The sequence below is a fragment of the Diabrotica undecimpunctata genome, chromosome 7, assembly GCF_040954645.1.
Source record: "Diabrotica undecimpunctata isolate CICGRU chromosome 7, icDiaUnde3, whole genome shotgun sequence".
In the NCBI taxonomy this organism is placed as follows: Eukaryota; Metazoa; Arthropoda; class Insecta; order Coleoptera; family Chrysomelidae; genus Diabrotica; species Diabrotica undecimpunctata.
In genome coordinates this window covers 37,819,472-37,838,534 of record NC_092809.1, presented here as the reverse complement: position 1 = coordinate 37,838,534, position 19,063 = coordinate 37,819,472, and the positions used below count along the sequence as shown (strand labels likewise).

At 32.8% G+C, this 19,063-nt stretch overlaps 2 protein-coding genes across 2 annotated transcripts; one reads left to right on the top strand and one right to left on the bottom strand.

The window, feature by feature from the left end:
* The first annotated feature begins 3,246 nt into the window (after positions 1-3,246).
* Positions 3,247-5,037, top strand: LOC140446246 (thioredoxin-related transmembrane protein 2 homolog). The gene is made up of 3 exons (XM_072538785.1): positions 3,247-3,492; positions 3,550-3,730; positions 3,836-5,037. The coding sequence occupies exons 1-3, from the start codon at positions 3,349-3,351 to the stop codon at positions 4,309-4,311; spliced, it is 801 nt and encodes a 266-aa protein (XP_072394886.1). The 5' UTR covers positions 3,247-3,348; the 3' UTR covers positions 4,312-5,037.
* An 8,351-nt stretch (positions 5,038-13,388) lies between these two features.
* Positions 13,389-18,995, bottom strand: Rad9 (cell cycle checkpoint control protein Rad9). The gene is made up of 5 exons (XM_072537091.1): positions 18,717-18,995; positions 18,413-18,666; positions 17,983-18,253; positions 14,146-14,326; positions 13,389-14,085 (listed from the first exon to the last, which is right to left on the bottom strand). Exons 1-5 carry the CDS (start codon positions 18,748-18,750, stop codon positions 13,599-13,601), a joined length of 1,227 nt encoding a protein of 408 aa, XP_072393192.1. The 5' UTR covers positions 18,751-18,995; the 3' UTR covers positions 13,389-13,598.
* Positions 18,996-19,063: the final 68 nt, after the last annotated feature.

The following is a 19,063-nucleotide window of genomic DNA, read 5'->3' as shown; positions in this document are numbered from 1 at the left end:
ACATTACCACTTAAAGATCAACAATGAAATGAATGGATCAGTTAGAGGTAGATTTCTGTCACTGTTCCCACTTCCTATATAATTATTTAACATTTTAGCAGCTTCAAGCTTATTTGTTGATAGACGTCATGCTTATTATCCTACGAATCATAGTGAAATGGCCATAGGTGGGGTAGTGGCCATAAGTGGTGCCTCTACCTCTACCCTATATAATTTGCTTATTCTATCTGTCCGTAACGAAAACGCCAGCGCCGAAATTACACCATATCTCCGTTGTTATTGGTCCTATTGGAGCAAGTGATGCGTTAGATGAAAGAGGAGATGAAAACGAAAAAAAAAATAGGCACTAAATCTTATCTTAGTTATTAATGAACGTATAGCGATATACGAGAAATCACATGACAGTATCAATATATATATATATATATATATATATATATATATATATATATATATATATATATATATATATATATATATATATATATATTGAGATGATTGGTGTTTAAAGAAAATAATTTATAAGTTATATACTAGAGAATTTTATAAAAATTATTTATATGAGGGTATTCTTAAGAAATTAGCATATAATAAGTGTAATAAACTTTTATTTTTATAATTATAATATTGTAAATATATTTAAGTGAGCCATGTGCATAGGCAACCAGATATACCTACTTTGAATAAGTGTCATAAGTTACAGAAATTAATAATTAGGAATATAAAGTGGGGTTATAATAATATGTTAGTTTAAAATGTTTAATTTATATATAGTTACTGATTTAAGTGTATATTCTGATCTGAAAAGCCTAAATGTCAACAAAATTCTCGATAGAAAAGAAAGGAATTCTCTAGAATACAGAATTTAACCTTTGTTTACGGTAGAACGTTCTCGAATATGGTTATGTCTGTGAAATGGACATAACCAGGACATATACTTTTTCGAGAACAATCATATAGAACAATTCGAATATGATTTCTTGCCAGATGATTCTGGAACATGGAGAAAGATATAAATACCCGGTGATTTGGATTTAAGATCAGTTACCAGTTCAGTCAGATGGCAGTCAGTTAGTAAGAAAGTTAGTTAGAAGATAGACACATTTAGTTAGTGAAGTCAATTGTTCAATAAGTTCAAGATAGTCAGTCACAAGGTCCAGATGTTCAATATAATAAGTTCAATGAAGATTAATAAACAGTATAAAGATAATATTATTGAAGATTAAAAATTATGTTATGTAAAAATGGTAATTGGATAATGGAAGAAAGTATTAATTGAAAATTAAAATTATATATTATATTTGGTGATTGGATATTGGTATATTGAAAAGAAGAATAACTATAAATGCTGTTAAGAAGAAAAATATTTTAAATTGGTGGAAACTGATAATTGGAAAAGGTAATTTCACAAAAACAAAGATAACCGAGGCTGAGAACGAAAACATTGAGTGGTGATTAAAATCTTTATTTTGGAGAACATTTTCATTTAGGCATTCAGTTAAAGAAAGGTACAAAATTTTGTTAATATAATTTTGTTAGTATCATAAGAATTTCAATTTTAAAGATAGTTTGTTTAAAATTTACATTATCTATATAATTTAATTAGTTTCATAAGAATTTTAAATTTAAAGATAGTTTATCTTAAATTTTACATTGGTTATGTTAGATATATATGTGTGTTTCATAATAGATATAATAAAGATAATTTCAAAAAGTGCTTACAAACTAATTCTTTGAGAACCGCGATAAAAACCCTATATATATTATTAAAAAACACTCATTGCTCATCATTCACAAATAATATGTATATATATATATATATATATATATATATATATATATATATATATATATATATATATATATATATATATATATATAATTCTGTCTGTCCGAAATGAAAATATCAGCTCTGGCATTACAGCATATATCCGTTGTTATTGGTCCGATTGGAGCGTGATGCGTTAAATGAAATGAGAGGGGATAAAGATTACATTAAGAAAGAAAAAAAAACAAAGTTCGTTATTAATGAACTTATAACGTCACACGAGATATCACATGAGAGTATCGATGATAATAGACACACTGTAAGGCATAAGCTCTATTGACCTGAAGAAGGCCTCTGACTGAGTACAAAATAAACAACTGATCGAATCCTAACATGCGACAAATCAAATAAATCGAAAGGGTTTAACGAATATATTAAGATAGAAAAAACAAACAAGGCGACTACCAAAAGTGCACTACAAAACAAAGTTATTAATTAACGTATAGCGACATACGAGATGTCATATGACAATATGTATAAAAATAGATTTACTATAAACCAAATTTTGATTTATTGACTTAAAGAAGGCCTCTGGCTGAGTATAAAGTAAACAACTGATCGAATCCTAACATGCGACATAGCAAATGAAAGGGAGGGAAATAACGATTATATTAAGATAGAAAAAATCAATCAGTTTTTAGTTGTTACCATCTGTTGGGAATTTGTCTTTATTGTACAGCCAGAAATTGACGGATTTGTAGTAAACTGTTTTTATTTGCGAAAAAACAACTCAAATTCTGTTCTTTTGCTGTCTACTAAATTATTTAAATTTTTCCCTAATCGGTGACAGTTTTTTTTTTGAAATTTTAAAATTATATCTGACATAATCTATAGAACAGTAGCAACGGGAAATTTTGGGTAACATGATAAAAAAAATAATAAATATTCCTAACACCACCCGTGGAGCAACGATGACGACTATTAAACCGAAGTCTATTTGTTACTAAGTGGCACGATAACACGATACTATAGCTTATTTGTAGTGTACCATTTTGTGGATCTTAAAACGTTTTATTTTGAATTTTTCATATGCATTCATAATATCAAAATAAATCTTTAAAATATTTTTGGTGTGACAAAACAGAAGCATATTAGTAGAACATCATACATTCTAGAATCCCGATACGTTAGAATCAGGCCACATTCTAGTGAATGTATATTATAGATGCGGTGTATAATATGATGTTTTATATGCAGCACTTATATACGTTTTCCACGTTCCTCTTTATTAAATTTATTTAAATGAGTCATTAAATTAATTTAACAGTAACTTTCGGTAAATTTTAAATCCCTCTAGTATATAAAGTTCCTCCGTCTATGATTGATGTATTAAATGCTTACATTGCTGACTTCACACCACTTCACAATGACGGACATTGACAGACATAATATGTCACTTAACACTTAATTCACTGTCAAATCGAATCTTCCTGTCAGCTGTCATCCTGTCTTTAAATAAATAATAATGAATTAAATCTAAGACATAAATTTGCCAATTAGTTGAGAATTTTAAATTAAAAATGTCTTTCAAGCAAGATTTAAAGCAAGTTCTTAAACCGTATTATATATTTAATATATTATTAAGTCTATCCTATGTTGCTTTGAAAAGAACACCAGGAGTATGCAATTATTTATTTGTCACAAGTGGTTGTGAATTTGAGGGGGTAGGTTATACTTATTATAGCTAACTGACCATAGTTAAATGTTTTCTTTTGTTCCAGAGAGAAACGGAGATTTTATTCTTTCTTATTATAGTTATAGCAATAAGGACTAGAAAAGCAGGCAGTGTTTCTATGATAAATTATTTGTCTTCTAGTTTCATTTATACCAAAGTGGCTAATTTAATTTTATGGTTCAGTGCGGATCTTTTTATGGGAATTGTCTATGGAATAGTGTTCATTTGTAAGTATAGATGAGATTGATTTGTTAAAAAGTACACCTCATCTTTGGTGATATTTATGTATGTTTGTGCTGTACACCCTGGTTTAATTAACTTTATGTTTTCAGTGGGAGCATTGTTATTTCCTGAGCCTACCTACTCAGGTCCTGACAATGTGACGTACTTCAGAGGTGTTCAAGGACTGGATGAAGAATTGCAGAGAGACAAAAAGGTTACATGGATTGTTACCTTCTATGCAGTTTGGAATCCAGCTTGTGTGAACTTTGCACCAGTGTTTTCTAAACTTAGTACTATATATAATATAGAAAATCTGAAATTTGGTAAAATAGATATAGGAAGGTACCCAGATGCTGGGCAGAAGTACCATGTAAATGATAGTAGCATGAGCAAACAGTTACCTTCTGTAATTTTATTCCAAGACGGAAAAGAAGTAATAAGGAGACCAATGGCTGATACTAAAGGAAAACTGATCAAATTCTCTTTTACTGAAGAAAATGTTACTAATGTTTTTGGTCTCAAAGGGTTGTATGAGAACTGTAAAGAAGAATTAAAAGTTAAACCTAAGAAGCAACATTCAGCATAACTAGAGTGCATGGTTGTCAGATTTAATAAAAGGTGGTTTGGACTCTCATTTGTTACATGTGTTCAGTAAAACCAATATGCTAATGAATGTGTGGTTTCCCAGTATATTGCTTGATTCAATAGTAGTTTGTCATTATTAATCAATATATTGTTTAATTCGCCATCTTTTTGTCCAGCTTGTATTGTTCTTCTTAAATACTAATTGAGTTTGTGGCTGATTAAAAAATGGTAGTCTAAACATTTAAGAGGATTTATTAAATCACTGAATAATCATAGATATGTTAGATATATGGTTTTTGATATGGCATTTATATATATTTTTATGAATGTTGCTGTGTTGTTATATTTTTATGATTTGCTAGATCTGCCGTGTTTTTAAAGTAACAATTAGAATGTTTGTATTTGATGTGCCATTAATCAATAAGTATTTATGTAATTGGTTTCCATGAAACAAAAGTTATGGCATTGTGTTGTTGTTTTGTAGTTTTTTTCTCTTAAAGTCTTTGCTATTGAAAGAGTTTTTGTTATAATTGTGGATATTAAAGTGAGTTTTATATTAGAACAACCTACAATATTATGTATTTTTAAATTATCTTCATAAAACAGACTGGCAAGTATTTTGACTTAGAGAATGCTTATACCTGAAAATTAGCTCTATTTGTTGACTATATTACCCAAGATTTTTTTGTGATTGTTAGCAATGTTAAATAAAAAAACACAAATTTGAGTGGTTTGGTTTTTATTTATTCTAGGGTCAAAACGAAAGCTCTGTTCAAATACAAGAAAGGAAGAAAATTAAGACTTCCTTGATACTTTTTGATGTTTTGTATATGAAATGGTGTATTAAAAATGTTTTAATTGAATATGCTGTGTATTAGGAAAAAGTTTTAGTGTACTTCTGTTTTATGTGTAATGTGAAGAATTTGCATATATATATATATATATATATATATATATATATATATATATATATATATATATATATATATATATATATATATATATATATATATATGGTCAGCTAGTATATATATATACTAGCTGACCTGCAGAAAAAGTTTAATAAGCTCTTAAGTAACAGGAATCTCTGAGTAATGAAATGAATATGGTCTAGGTTTCAATAGCAACTTTACCACTTCCAATATATCTATTTACTTCCTAACAACTGCTTCGAAAACATAATTGCATTTTGATCTTAACACAAAAACACTCACATGCTATTTGTCATTTGGAGCATCTAGAGATGCCGCCCCAAAGTGGATGATGTTAGGCATGCATTTAGTTCACCCGCAGCACTTAATCGGGGAATAATTATTAAATAAGAAACAGTCTGAAAATAGAATCATAGCTCCACCAAAAATGTTTTTGATTGTCACAAATATCTTTCAAGTTGTGTCCAGTCCCTGTAATGACCCCTCATGGGCCAATGTACATTCATCCCCAACAATTAATTTACATACCTGTAAAATCTTTGCCATTTCTCTATTTTTGGGCGATGTCGCAATCTGGTGTTTCATTAATTTGTATGTTTAATAGTAATTTTAAGGCAAGATTTGCCTTAAAATAAAGTTCCAGATGAAGCCAACGCTAGGGCTACTACGATCTGATCCTTGCCAATAACAATAAAATTAGTAATCTTTTTCTGTCTATCCCCAGCATAAAGGAAGTCAATTCCACCAGGTTCAATGTTAACAGCTATCAAAGTATCGTATGCAGTGCTTTGTTGTTGATTTCTTAGAAAATTTGTATGAACTATTTCGACAAATGCTTCAGTTTTAAACTGTTGTTCTGTTTCATAAAGATACAAAGGAAATGAATTTAAAACTTACTTTTTGTGACTAATGCCCTTTTCGAAATAAGTGATTCAATTATACTCTGAAGAAGGGATATGTAGGGGAGAGGTGGGTACAGTGACACAGAAAAATTTGAATTTCTGTCATCGCTAGACCATTAATAGGATTTTACTTGCAAATATCAATTTGGACGTGTTATTGTGTTGCAAATACATCATGAATGACTACATTGCTATAAATTAAGAAAACAAATAGATTTAAAAAAAAAGTCTGAAACTTTGCATTGTGTCAGTGTTCCCTGGTATGAAGGGTACACTGACACAAAGACATTTTTCAACTGTAATATGTAAGTATTATTATTTAGGACTAATTAAACAATAAAAACGTATCTTTATTATTGATCTATAGAAAAATATTATAAATGCTTGTTGTTTTCTATGAAATCAAGTCCGTTTTAACATTAGGAAAAAAGTGTCGACCCCTGCTAATTTTTGGATGGTCCAAAATTTTTATAATCTGGTTGTTGAATATAACACCAATGTCTGTGACACATGGAAACACAAAGCATGTGACATTTTTTGAATTTTTACGTAAAAAACTGACTTCCATCGTACCAATGGTGTTTATCACCACAACTTTCCCAATATAATATTTTTCGATTTCTTTATTGGAATGGGCTTCATATTTGAGTCTCACTAATAAGAAATCATTGATCTTAATGTCGCAAATTTTGGCTGGATCTAATGTCAAATCACATAGGTCTTCATCATCACTATCTGAAAATATTTCACTTCCCTTTGACGTGTCAGAATTATGGAGACTATAAGTTTTACCATCTTCGTCTTCCGACTCAATAACATCATCATTGTTTTTAATGTCTTCTGAGATTATGCTTCTTTTAACTGTTTTCGCTTTTTTGGCTCTATTACTTTCAATTTCGTTTTTCTCTGGAGTGTCAGTAGCAATCATAGTCTTGCCTTTTTTTCTTCTAGTTTTAACCGAAATTGTCAGACTTTTTTTTGGATATTCACGAATAGCTGATGGACTTACAAATGTCAATTTTCTTCCACTTGTGGATGAAGGTGATAATTTCTGTAATGGAGTTACGTCCTGGTTCTTGATAGAGTTATCTGTGGTACCTCCTGTCGAGGTAGATGGTTTTGGATCAATATTTGGTGAATTAACTAATGGTCGTTCTGTAACTTGGCTTGCGAAATAATCATCATCCTTAAATACGTGACGGTCAAAGGGAAATATTCCAGTTTTTTTAAAAGCTGCCGATATATTTACAGGTGTCATAGATCTGGGGTAAGCGAGTCCCACAAATGATGCTACATGGTAGATTGTCACAGGTGTGCCCGGATTAGCTTTTTCCCACGAACTTAAAGCATCGTTGTAAAATATATGAAACGGTTTTAGCAGACCCACATCTAATGGTTGCAACCGATGGGTGCAATGAGGAGGCACAGTCAAAACAGTGACCCCATTATCTTTGCACAGAATGATAGCTTCAAGAGATATATGGCTCTCATGGTTGTCCATGATTAATAGTGAAGGGTTAGCTTTTGAACTACAAGTATGTTTAATGAAATGTTTTAAAACTTCAATAAAACATTCTGTGTTCATCCATCCTGCTTTCGTAGCCAAGCCTAACGTCCCACATGGCGCTCCTGCCAACATATGGCTTTTAAAATGGACTCTCGGAAATACCATTACGGGTGGGATTGCACTTCCATTTGCACTTACAATGCAGCATGTGGTAACAAGTGTACCTCTTTCACTGCTTTGAATTTTAGACACTTGTCTAGTGCCTTTTTTGGCTAGCACCTTTGTCGAATTGTTTTGAACTGTCAAAGTTCCGGTTTCGTCTAAATTGTAAATTCTGAATCCATTTGAAAAATTTGGATGTCGCTGCAAAACTATTTCCAACTTATTAAAAAATAAGTTTACATTTTCTTTATTGAATCCTGCTGCTCTTGCTAGACTACATCCCTCTGGAGTTCTTAAGGATATTGTACGATGTCTATGGCGAAATCCTTTATACCAGTCGACTGAAGCTTTTTTTTCCTCCTCCCAATTTTTTGGAATTTTTAATTTATTTGCTTTCGCTAAGTCATATGAAAGTTTGCGACAATCGGTAATTGTTAAACTGTAAAACATTTTTGAACACGTTATGATATAATCAACGAGAGCTTCCTCTAGTTCCAAAGAAAATATTTGGTTTATTTTATAGTTAGGAGCCATTCGGCATTGGGGATCATCTCTGTATTTCTTTACGTATCTGCTTACGGTTTTAAAGCTTAAGTTTTTCTCTCTAGCAGCTTGACGAATTGATATACCACTGATAACTAGATTGACTGCTTCCCTCATAGAATCTTCATTGAATCTACCCACTGTCTTATCCGTTTTCTTCTGACGTACCATCTGTAATGTAAATTCATAATTAACAAAAGCTTCTTAGACCCTAATATGATTTTCCAGCACTCATTTGCTGTCAAGATTTTATGAAATTCACAAGAAGGGTACAGTGACACATCGTGTCACTGTTCCCTATCAATATTCGTGTCACTGTACCCACAATGCTGTTTTATACAAAAATTTGTAAATTTTTTTGTTAATCTACAAAGATTTTAAAGAAATTTTATTGCTATTACTTACATTTTATACGACCCAGAACACAATCCAATAATTCAGGTTTGTTTCCTCGTAGTAAACAACTAAAAACACCCTTGACAAAATACTTCTGCACTAACAAAACACAAACATGCGATTTTCTCCAAACACAACAGATTCTGTCAACTTTTTATAAGACAAGTAGTATTCTTATTATACCAACTGTAAAATTCCACAATATCACCAACTTGCTAACATATTTTCTACTAGGATTTTAAATGTGTCACTGTTCCCTGTGTGTCACTGTTCCCGCCTCTCCCCTACGCCCATATCTGAAGAAGTATTTAATATGGGGTCCACTGAACCATCACTATCTATCCATGTAAGTATATTCTCTCATCCATGTATGTATAAAACTTTCGTTGACTATAAAACTCTGTTTTGGTAACGTTAGATGATATAATATTGATTGGTTCCACTAGATATTTTAGTCCTGAATGAAATAAAATATTTGTCAAAAACTTATTACTATTAATTGAATTAAAAATATTTGCGGCCACTTTTTGACTGGCAACCTATTCTCAATGTATTCTCCTAATTTTAAATGTATGTAAAAATGTGAGTTTGATGAACGTAGTGATCCTGCAGTGGGATCTTCACTATAAGACCCTTTCCCGATTTATTTTAAGTGTTCCAGATTAAATCTGACCAGTTTAAAAACCCATTTAAATTAGCTCCTAAATATTTAACCGATTCAGACCAGTGAATTATATTATTATTATATATAATATGAGGAATATATTTGTAACTTTTCTTTTTTCTGAACAACATAGCAGATGATTTGTTAATAGAAATTTGTAAGTTATGTTCAGTTGCCCAAGCATGAATATTATTTAAATTATTATTTATCTCTCTTATTAATTGAACTAGATCTTCACCTACTATTGTCATAACTATATAATCTGCATATTGAATTAATTGAGCCATACCTAGTGGAATTTGTTATAGATGTTGAATAATATGGAGCTTAGTGGATATCCCTGCGCTTAACTTTTTTCATGTTCAATCTCACCCCTTCTCATTCTGCCTTATCTTCTTGTTTGTTTCTGGGCACCCTGTCTTCCTTCGGGTCGCCTTTCTTCTTATTCCTTTTTCTCCAATGTTCTCCTTACATATTTCTGAACTGCTCTCCACCGATCTGACGACCTAAGCATCTCCGCCACCAGTTCCGTGACTGATTGCACCCTACTACCTAGCTCTCTCTCAAGCAGGCTCCTCTCACCTATCCATCTATTGCATACCGATAGAGTGTGTGAGACAGTGTCCGATATTTCACAATACAGGCATTTATCATTTTCTGCCCTTCCAAATCTGTAAAAGTATGAACCAACCATGTCCTGTGAGCATCTAGGTCACGAAGTAGTCCAAACGCCGGTGCCCACAATCTATCCATCTTCTCAGATTAGGAATCAACGACTTCGTCCACTGCGCCACCCTTCTCATCTCGTCCCATTCCTCTTGCCACACCATTATGGACCTCTCCCTTTCTTCTTTTTTTAAATATTGTGTTGCTAAGTCTTCATTTCTTATCTCGTATATTCTTCCTCTTTCCTTCACTGGCACGTGCATAGGAATACACCCTGTGATAACTTCCAACGCCTCGGCAGAGACTGTTCTGTATGCACACGCCACCCTCAATAGACTCTTTCTATCTGCTCGGGTGAGCTGCTTTCTGTACGTATGTGTTAAAACTGCAATACCCCAAACAGGCGCAGCGTAGAGGACAATCGATTGCACAACAGAATGCAGGGCCCTCCTCCTCTCAGTATTGGGCCCTCCGATGTTGGGCATGATCCACCCCAACGCGGCGGACCTCACCGCTTTTACGTGCTCCCTCCACTTTCCGTTTTGACTCAGAGTCACCCCTAAACACCTCACGCATTTATTTGGAACCACTCTCTTTCCTGCACATTCGAATGTTATCCCGACCCTTTTCCTTGGCCTCTTGAGAATTATAGCCTCGGTCTTACCCGCAGCCAATTCTAGCTCATGCATTTTCGTCCATTCCTCGACTTGGTTGCATGAACGCTGTGCACCAAAGATAAAGTCGTCCCTGTCCCGCGCCACTATCAGCATAGAGAGGTCGTCCGCAAATGCGAAAGGGGTTACACCCTCTCCGTATTGTTGGCTCACAACCCCGTCATATACCAAGTTCCACTTCGGCATTCCAGTTAATGTGTTGAAAGCATTCCGGACGTCAAACAGGTCGATACTTATTTTCCCTCTTTGGGAGTAACACGAACCTCGAGATCTTCCAATTTGCCGGAAATCGCTGAGTTTCAAGCAGTACATTCATGTGTTCCAAAAGCCACGTCGGCTCCATACTGCCAATGCGTTTCACCCCTTCTGGTGGTATTCCATCGAGTCCCGGAGCCTTTCGTGTCTTTAGTGCACTCAACGCTTCGTTGATTTCGTCTACGGTAAAAGGTATAGCTCGATCAGCTTCGGCATCCCACTCCACTCCATGCCAATGGCCGGGTGACAACAGCTCTCGGGTAACCTCAAGCTTCCTGACCAGAGTTCCTCATACAGCGGGTACAGCTTGAACTTGAGCTTGAAATTCCTGACTTGTTCCGCCATTTTCCTGCCTCCATCTAGTGCCAGGACCACACCTTCTTGTCTGGTTTGTCTAACTTTGTTTATGACGACATCCTCTCTTTCTCCTAGCTCCTCCTTTAACTTTTTTACAAGTTCAGCATATGGCTTGTCCTTCGGTTTTGTGATGATTACCTCAGTGCTTTCGCCGTCTCTATTTTCTTATGTAGTTCCTCAATCCTTTTTCTTTGTGATTCTTGGTCCTCTTCCCAATTTACTTCTACCTGTGTCCCTACGCACCTCGTAGTTGTTGCTACGGTTATTTTTGTTTGCGTCCCTATTATTGATACGCATCTTCTTATACCTTCCCTCTTCTCAATATCCTCTGTAGCACTATACATTAACTCTCTAATATTTCTTTTCATTTCGCACCAAATCTGCCGTACCTTTGCGGCTCCCTTTTTGATCTCATTCTTCGTATTTGCCACCGTCTTTGTTAGGTTTCCTAACTCGTCGAAGCATCCCCTCATTTTTGACATTCCTTTCCCTGTTTCACTTCTTTTTAAATTGATTTTACTTTCATTCTTATTTCCACCAGCTCCTATGTCTTTCTCTCCGTGCGATTTCCTTTTTTTCTGTTATTGTTGGTCGTCCATTTACTCTCGTCATTACTCTCCCCCGTTTCTTTTCTACTGCCAATCTTCTCCACTGTTTCACCTATGTCCTCGTTTTCCCCTTCGTTCTCCTTTGGCTCCTCATTTTTCTCCTCCCGACTGTCCTTTTCTTCCTCTTCCACTAATGTCGCCAGCCTCTCTTCGCCTATAACCTCCATAGCATGCCCTATAGGGCATCGCTTGAGACCCACTTTTCCCTTTGGGCCATGCACTTCTTCGGCACGATGGTGTTACACCTTGAGGTTAGGGTGGCGATATATTAGAATGGTGCATAGCCGCCTGTTCTATGCATATCCATTTGTTCTCAGTAGTTTTTCCACTGTTTTTTGTATTAGTGGAGGTTTTCTCCTCGGGTATAGGTTTGGGTATCAGGACGTGTATGATAGGTAGAGTAGAGGTGGGTGTCGTATGATAGTTGAGAGTTTTTGTTATCACATAGGGACAGGTTAGGAATTTGAGTAGTGGACAGCTGTTTCATTTCGTCGCCTTTTCAGACAAGCAGAAGGCGTGAAGGTATTCTACTTGAGCGGTCCGATTTCACACGGGGAGCCTGCTTCCAGTAGAAAATCCAAGATTTTCTGTTATTTTTCCCATACATGATGACAATGAAATGGGTCCATAGTTCTACCACATTTCTACATTTTTCAGTGGTTGTAATATAGGTACTATTATTATATGCTCTCACTGATGTGGAATAGACCTTGTTAATAAGAATTTATTATAAAACTTTAAAAGTAATGACAAAGCAGTATTAGGATGATTTGTAATCATTGAGTATGAAATTTTATCTGTAAATACTGTATGGCATTTAAAATATTGCTTATATAGCATTATTATCATAACTATTAAAAAAATATATTTACAGTTGAACGCCTGAATTTGTTATATATTTTAATTTGTCCCCATTGTATATAATTATATACTTGTTAGAGCTCATATATTCAGCTCAAGATGTGAAGGATTTATACAAACACTTTAATATGCGTTGATAAATAAATGGAAAAAAGTGTTTTTTGATTTGATAAAAAATATATATTTACAAAATATAAATTAATCGACACTCTTACTACAAACCTAAAAGGCTTAATTTAATTAAACCTAGCTGATACTGTCGTTTATATACATTTTTACATTTAATAATTTTGCACTTAATAATTAATAATAATATTCATTAACTACAAGTGTCCTGTCTTGTCATTCAACATTCAAGTATCCCCACTTGACTAAAAATAAAACAAATAGAGATTTTCTTTAATTTTGGAGAAGATCATTGAAAATAAGAATGGGTATCACAACATAAAAGACTCGAAGACGAATGAAAGGATTAAAATATTCTAGAGAACTGGCAGTGTTGTCAAAATTTTAATATAACGATCTGATAAGGCTATTGGAAACTGAATAGCTTAAGATCAACAAGAAGCTGTAATTACCCACTTATAAAATATACAATGTTGTGCCTACATTACACTATAATGTTCAGTCCTGAATTATTTGGAATATTTATAAAATAAATTATTAACCTAACCTCTACATAGAGAGTGACATCTCACTAATATGTTATAACAAATAAACTGATGAAGAAATAACAGTTTTTTTTTGAGTAGCTGCACTCTCTATTCTGAGTCTGAGTTTGGCGCTAAGACACTACCGAGATTATCTCTTGAAAACGTTGATTCAAAACATTTTCCAAATACCAGCTTGGCTCTTTTTCTCGTAGGTGATTCGGGAGATCTCTGTACAACATCTTGGTCCATTTCCATCGGTGAGTTATGATTGTTATCACAGTTTTCATCACTATTAATGCTGCTTCTTGTCTTATCCTTTTCTGATATTTCACGAAAACTAAATATCTTCTTATTCCTCTTATCTGTCGATTTTGTTGATGTTTTATTGGTATCTACACTGAAATCGTCCCAATTTTCATTGAGTAGTGCTTCTTGATCATCTGTGGTTATATCATGGGCACCATCACTATTTGCTTGTGTTATTTTTGCCGGTATAGACGTCGTGATTGTACTTTGGTTATCGTTGTAAGGATTTAATGTTGCTATTAGAAAGTTCATTTCGAAGGTGGGGTTTTTCATCACCACAGAAAGAGGCCTAAAACAAATTTGACAAAAGTTTTAATATATTACAGTATATTTAAAAGAGAATCCTTACTTTCCTCCGGCTTCAAAGTTAAGACTAATATTCAAATTGAATCCTTCTGCAAACTGTATAGCAGTTCGAAATGGTTTCAATGAAAAATTGATTGTCGTTTCTTGGTCTATTTGAAATATCGTGAATTCTGACCCATTTGGGCTTACTTGACTTCTTACAGACTTTGGTCGAACAGGGGCGCCTAAAATTGATAAAAGTAAGTCAGTAGTTAAAACATACACATTCTAATACAAATAGGTACAATAACTTTCATTAAGGAAAGACATATTTTGTCAGTAGAAGATGGATGAAGTGCACTGAATCAACCAGATACTAATGTTTGAAACTTAAACAAAGCATAAAAGAAATGGTGTAACTCAAGGCCCAGAAGTTACTTTTACAAGAAACTAATAATCTTTGATCTTTCAAAATCTCATAGATGATTGAGATGGTGCAATGACTTTATACAAAACAAACGACAACATGCATCAACCTTTTTCTCGCCTGTGCGACTTCCCGCCGGAAGTCGCACAGCATGCTCCTAGCTAATGTTTTATTAAGTTCTGTGACATGTCGGTGACACATAAGATGCATCTTGGCCCTATTAAATGCTTTGAACAAAATCTAAAAACATTTCTAGTTAGCCATGATTTTTACAGTATTGGAGAATTTTTAAATTTTTAATGTATATTTTGCAATGTATTTTTTTTTAATATAATTTTTAATGTACTAAACCTTTAATGTGTGTATACCTACATTTGAAGACTACAGGGGAAAAACGCTGTAAGTTAATTTTTATCGATTTTTTGATGAATACATTTTTCAATACTTGGATACAAGTAGTACAATCACCAATTATCAAACAAAATAAAAGTGCAATAAGTCAAACGTTAGAAACAAATACAATAATGCTGTACAATGGAAGAGCGCTGCAAGTCAAGGTTAAACTAGACAACAATGCTATAAGTCAGATTTAGGTGCTCAATGGGCCTGCCCACAGGGACAATTTACAACGGAAAATCTCAGTCAGTGTTCAGCATTCATACAATTTGTTTATTTTAGTATCATTATTATCATAATCACAGTTTGTTTTTTAACGTTTAGTAAGTTTGAACTATTGTTTATTAATATGTAAAGTGGGGACAGTGAAATTGAAGAGGCTTTACAGTCAAAAACTACAAGAAAACGAAAACGTTTTGGGCGAATACGTGATGTAGCGATAGATACGAAACAGGCGAGTACTGCCGTTGCAAACGTTATCAGTGTTTTGAAAATATAACTGTTGAACAAAGAAATACAATTATTCGTAATTTTAATTCTATGCTGAATAGGGACGAGCAAAATGTGTATTTGGGTGGTCTAATATCCATACTTGTAACTCAAAGAAAGCCAAGAAAAGACGAAGAGAATTGTAACTTAAGTCTTGTAACTCTTTTTATTACAAAATTCACCTTGCGGTAACTAATGATGAGGGGCATACATCACCTGCAAAAGACGTTCAGGTTTGTCAAAAAGCTTTTGTTGCTCTTAACAGATGTACAAAATGTTCCTTGAGAAACATCCCAATAGAACAGTGTGCTATGAAGTATATAGAAAAACATTCAACACACACTTTAGTATCTCCTTTGGGTATCCCAGAACCAACACTTGCAGCATTTGTGATGCTTCCAAAATAAAAATAAAGTAATGTAACCATGAAAAATTAATTAATAAACTTAAAACAGGGCAGAAACTTCACTTGCTGAAAGCACAGACATTTTACAAATGAAAAACAAAAGCTAAACTATGAGCAAGGACCTCAAGAGAATATGAAGTCATAGCCATGGACTATAATAAAAACCTTCCAATGCCTAATATTACGAGTAACGACGTGTATTATAAAAGGCAGTTGTCCTTCTACTCCTTTAATGCCCATCAACTTAGTGATAATGATGATGTTATGTACTCATACCCTGAGACTCGTAGCTCGAAAGGGTGCCAATGAAGTTTGTTCATTTCTGTATGATTATGTGACAATCCAGCTTCCTCCTGAAGTTCGTAACTTAGTGATTTTCTGTGATTCGTGTGGAGGCCAAAATAAAAATTGGACAGTATTCCGGTTTCTACATTATTTTGTCCATAAAATAAACAGATTTGACTCTATTTTAGTGACCTTTCCAATAAGAGGTCACTCCTACATGGAGACGGATAAAGATTTTGGTATCGTTAACCAAAAAAGCGCAGCAGAAACCCCAGAAGATTGGGAAGCAGTGTTACAATTGGCTTGTCAAAAACCAGTGCCTTATAGAGTAGAAGTGGTTGATAACTACTTGGTGCGTAGCTGGGACACTTTTCTTGCACCTATGTATGCTACAAAAGCACCTTTTAAAACTAGACCAATAAGAGAATTAAGCATTTCAAAGAAACATCCCAGACTAATTTATCTCAGAAACACCTACAACGGAACAATGGTTTCTGCTGCCATTACCAAAAAAGTGACTGGTAAGGAACCACCGTATACTGGAAAATAATACGTTTTTCCTTTTCGATCCTATACTGAGTCACTGCCCATTCCAATGGCAAAATACAAAGATCTCTAAGTTTTAAAAAAATGTTGTTCAGAAAAAGGAAGAATGTATTTTGATCAGCTAAAAAAACATGACTTATTTTTTATCTTAAGAATTTTACAATGTTATTGATTCATTTAACAAATAATATTAATGTTTTTAGCTTTAGTTAAGTTAAACAAATCAAGTTCTGTTTATTTTTTTCTTTCGTTGAATTAATATTATATTTTGTCAATTACAGTGTTTTTGCCTTTCTCCTCCAGTCCTTTGGTTGTTTTTTTTTTAATTTCTCTTGTTACCTACTGTACATGGCAATTTCAGTTTTATAATATCATACTCTGTATATGAGTTGTCAAATACTCAATACAACAGTGTTTTAGCATGTTTATTAATGAATTATGAAGTTTTGAATCTAAAAATCGTGTTTTCCAAAAATTTTAATAATTGAATTACAGTGTTTTTCCCCTGTAGTCTTCATTTGTATAATGATATATATTTTTTGACAAGTCAGATAAATTTGTGTAATGTTGTATACCTTGTATAAATTTCTAGAGAAATGAATTCTATCTACCTATCTATCTAGTGCTCAAACACATACAGGATACTTAAAGGAATGCGATTTTAAACTCAAAAAGATGGAAGCCACAGAGTTTGGTAAAGGCAAACTATACATCATAAGAATCTTTCAGGCTACTCAATCATGATTTGAACTGGTATTTTGCTAGACAGAAAAACTGAACTTATTAGTCTTAAGAAGAGATCTTCAAAAAAAAATAAAAAATTTCTACATCAGGAAGATTCTCGCAAGATTATATTGTTTATCCTTTTTAATTGTTTCAATTGCTTGTTATACAAAAAGAATAGAATATAAACCAATACACTATTAAAAAGCACATAAACCTACATTTATTTTTACTTTTTCTGATAATTAATTACATTTTGCTGATGTTTATACAATTTTTTTATTATTCATATGGATATTTTCTCAAAATAATCACAAATTTTATAAAATAATGTGTCAAAAATTACCCCTCAATTAATTAAATTACCCTTAAACAAACATTTTTGGAAAAAATAACCATTTAGAAAAAATTCGCCAAAAAGAGCAGTACTACTATAATCATATACAAAAAACCAACAAAACAGTGGATAAAGATATTTCATTGATATACTTCAAATTTAATTCCCACAGTTGTTTTATTTATCTATATTAAAAACCATTGCATGAAATATGTTAACATAATTTAACTCTATGGCCTTTTCATTGATATTTGCTACACAATTATCACTCACTGTATACATACCTACTCACCTACATAATAATTCCTAATAATTGCTTGGCTTTTGGTAACTTCAAACAAGATTTCATCATCACTATTACTGAACATATTTAGAAGCTGATTGTAAAATGTACTGGTTGTTAGGATAGTATTGCAACCTGACTCAGATGAAATGTCTATGGTTAAAGTTTCTGATTCCATCAAACGAAGATTGTGTGTCATCAAAATGTCATCACATTTATATTTCATTTTGAATATTATAAAATCATTGTTGTGTTCATATTCAATTTTTACATAGTCTAACTGAAATAAATATTGTTAATATATAGTTTAGCGATAAAGTCACCCAGTTATTTGAAAGATAATAGAAAATCTTTGTTATTTTTCACATTTTTTACCTCAATACTACTTTTGTGGCATTCAAATATTCTCTAATTTGCACATAATATATAGTGATATTACCTTTTTATCTAAGTTGTGCCCTTTAAACAAAGGTAACAACGTTTTCATATGAATTTTACATGACACTGTTTGTGTTTTGTCACCTAACTGGTTATCCTCAATTTCATAATTCGAAAAGAATATTTCTAGTAGATGGAGTCGAACACACACAGTTTTTCTTAGATTTAAAGTAACGAGACATAATCGTTCCTTAGTTGCTTCAACATACAAGTCATCCCCAATTTTTGCCAGTGCGTGAAGTGCTTTTGAAAATACTGTAAAAGATTTTGTCAGAATAAAAGTCTGTTTAGAATATTTGAGTTACCTTTTAAATTTGGACCGGGAATTATACAATTCATTTTAATACTTTAAATTACACTATATTTACAATTAATTTAATATTCATTTCAAATTTTTAATTTTAAGGTTATGATCAACATTCTTCTTTCTTTTAGTTAATTGAAATTTGAAATATCATCTTAGGTCTTAGACTTAGAGGACTTAAATGAAGTTCAAAAATGTGTAGTTATGAAACCTTGTGATATAAACAAAGTTCTCTGTGATATAAACAAAGTTGTTCTCTAGACTTTAACCAACAAAGAATACTCTTTAAGTGATATCGAATAATTTATGGAGAAAATTTTATCTTTTCGCTTTTTTAATAAAATGTAT

Excerpts from the sequence above, each read along its gene's own strand:
- LOC140446246 (XM_072538785.1), top strand. The coding sequence starts at position 3,349 with ATGTCTTTCAAGCAAGATTTAAAGCAAGTTCTTAAACCGTATTATATA. Across the intron at positions 3,493-3,549 it reads GTGGTTGTGAATTTGAGGGG|AGAGAAACGGAGATTTTATT; the intron begins GTAGGTTATACT and ends CTTTTGTTCCAG. Across the intron at positions 3,731-3,835 it reads CTATGGAATAGTGTTCATTT|TGGGAGCATTGTTATTTCCT; the intron begins GTAAGTATAGAT and ends TTATGTTTTCAG.
- Rad9 (XM_072537091.1), bottom strand. The coding sequence starts at position 18,750 with ATGAATTGTATAATTCCCGGTCCAAATTTAAAAG. Across the intron at positions 18,667-18,716 it reads TCCCGGTCCAAATTTAAAAG|TATTTTCAAAAGCACTTCAC; the intron begins GTAACTCAAATA and ends AATCTTTTACAG. Across the intron at positions 14,086-14,145 it reads AACTTTGAAGCCGGAGGAAA|GCCTCTTTCTGTGGTGATGA; the intron begins GTAAGGATTCTC and ends AATTTGTTTTAG.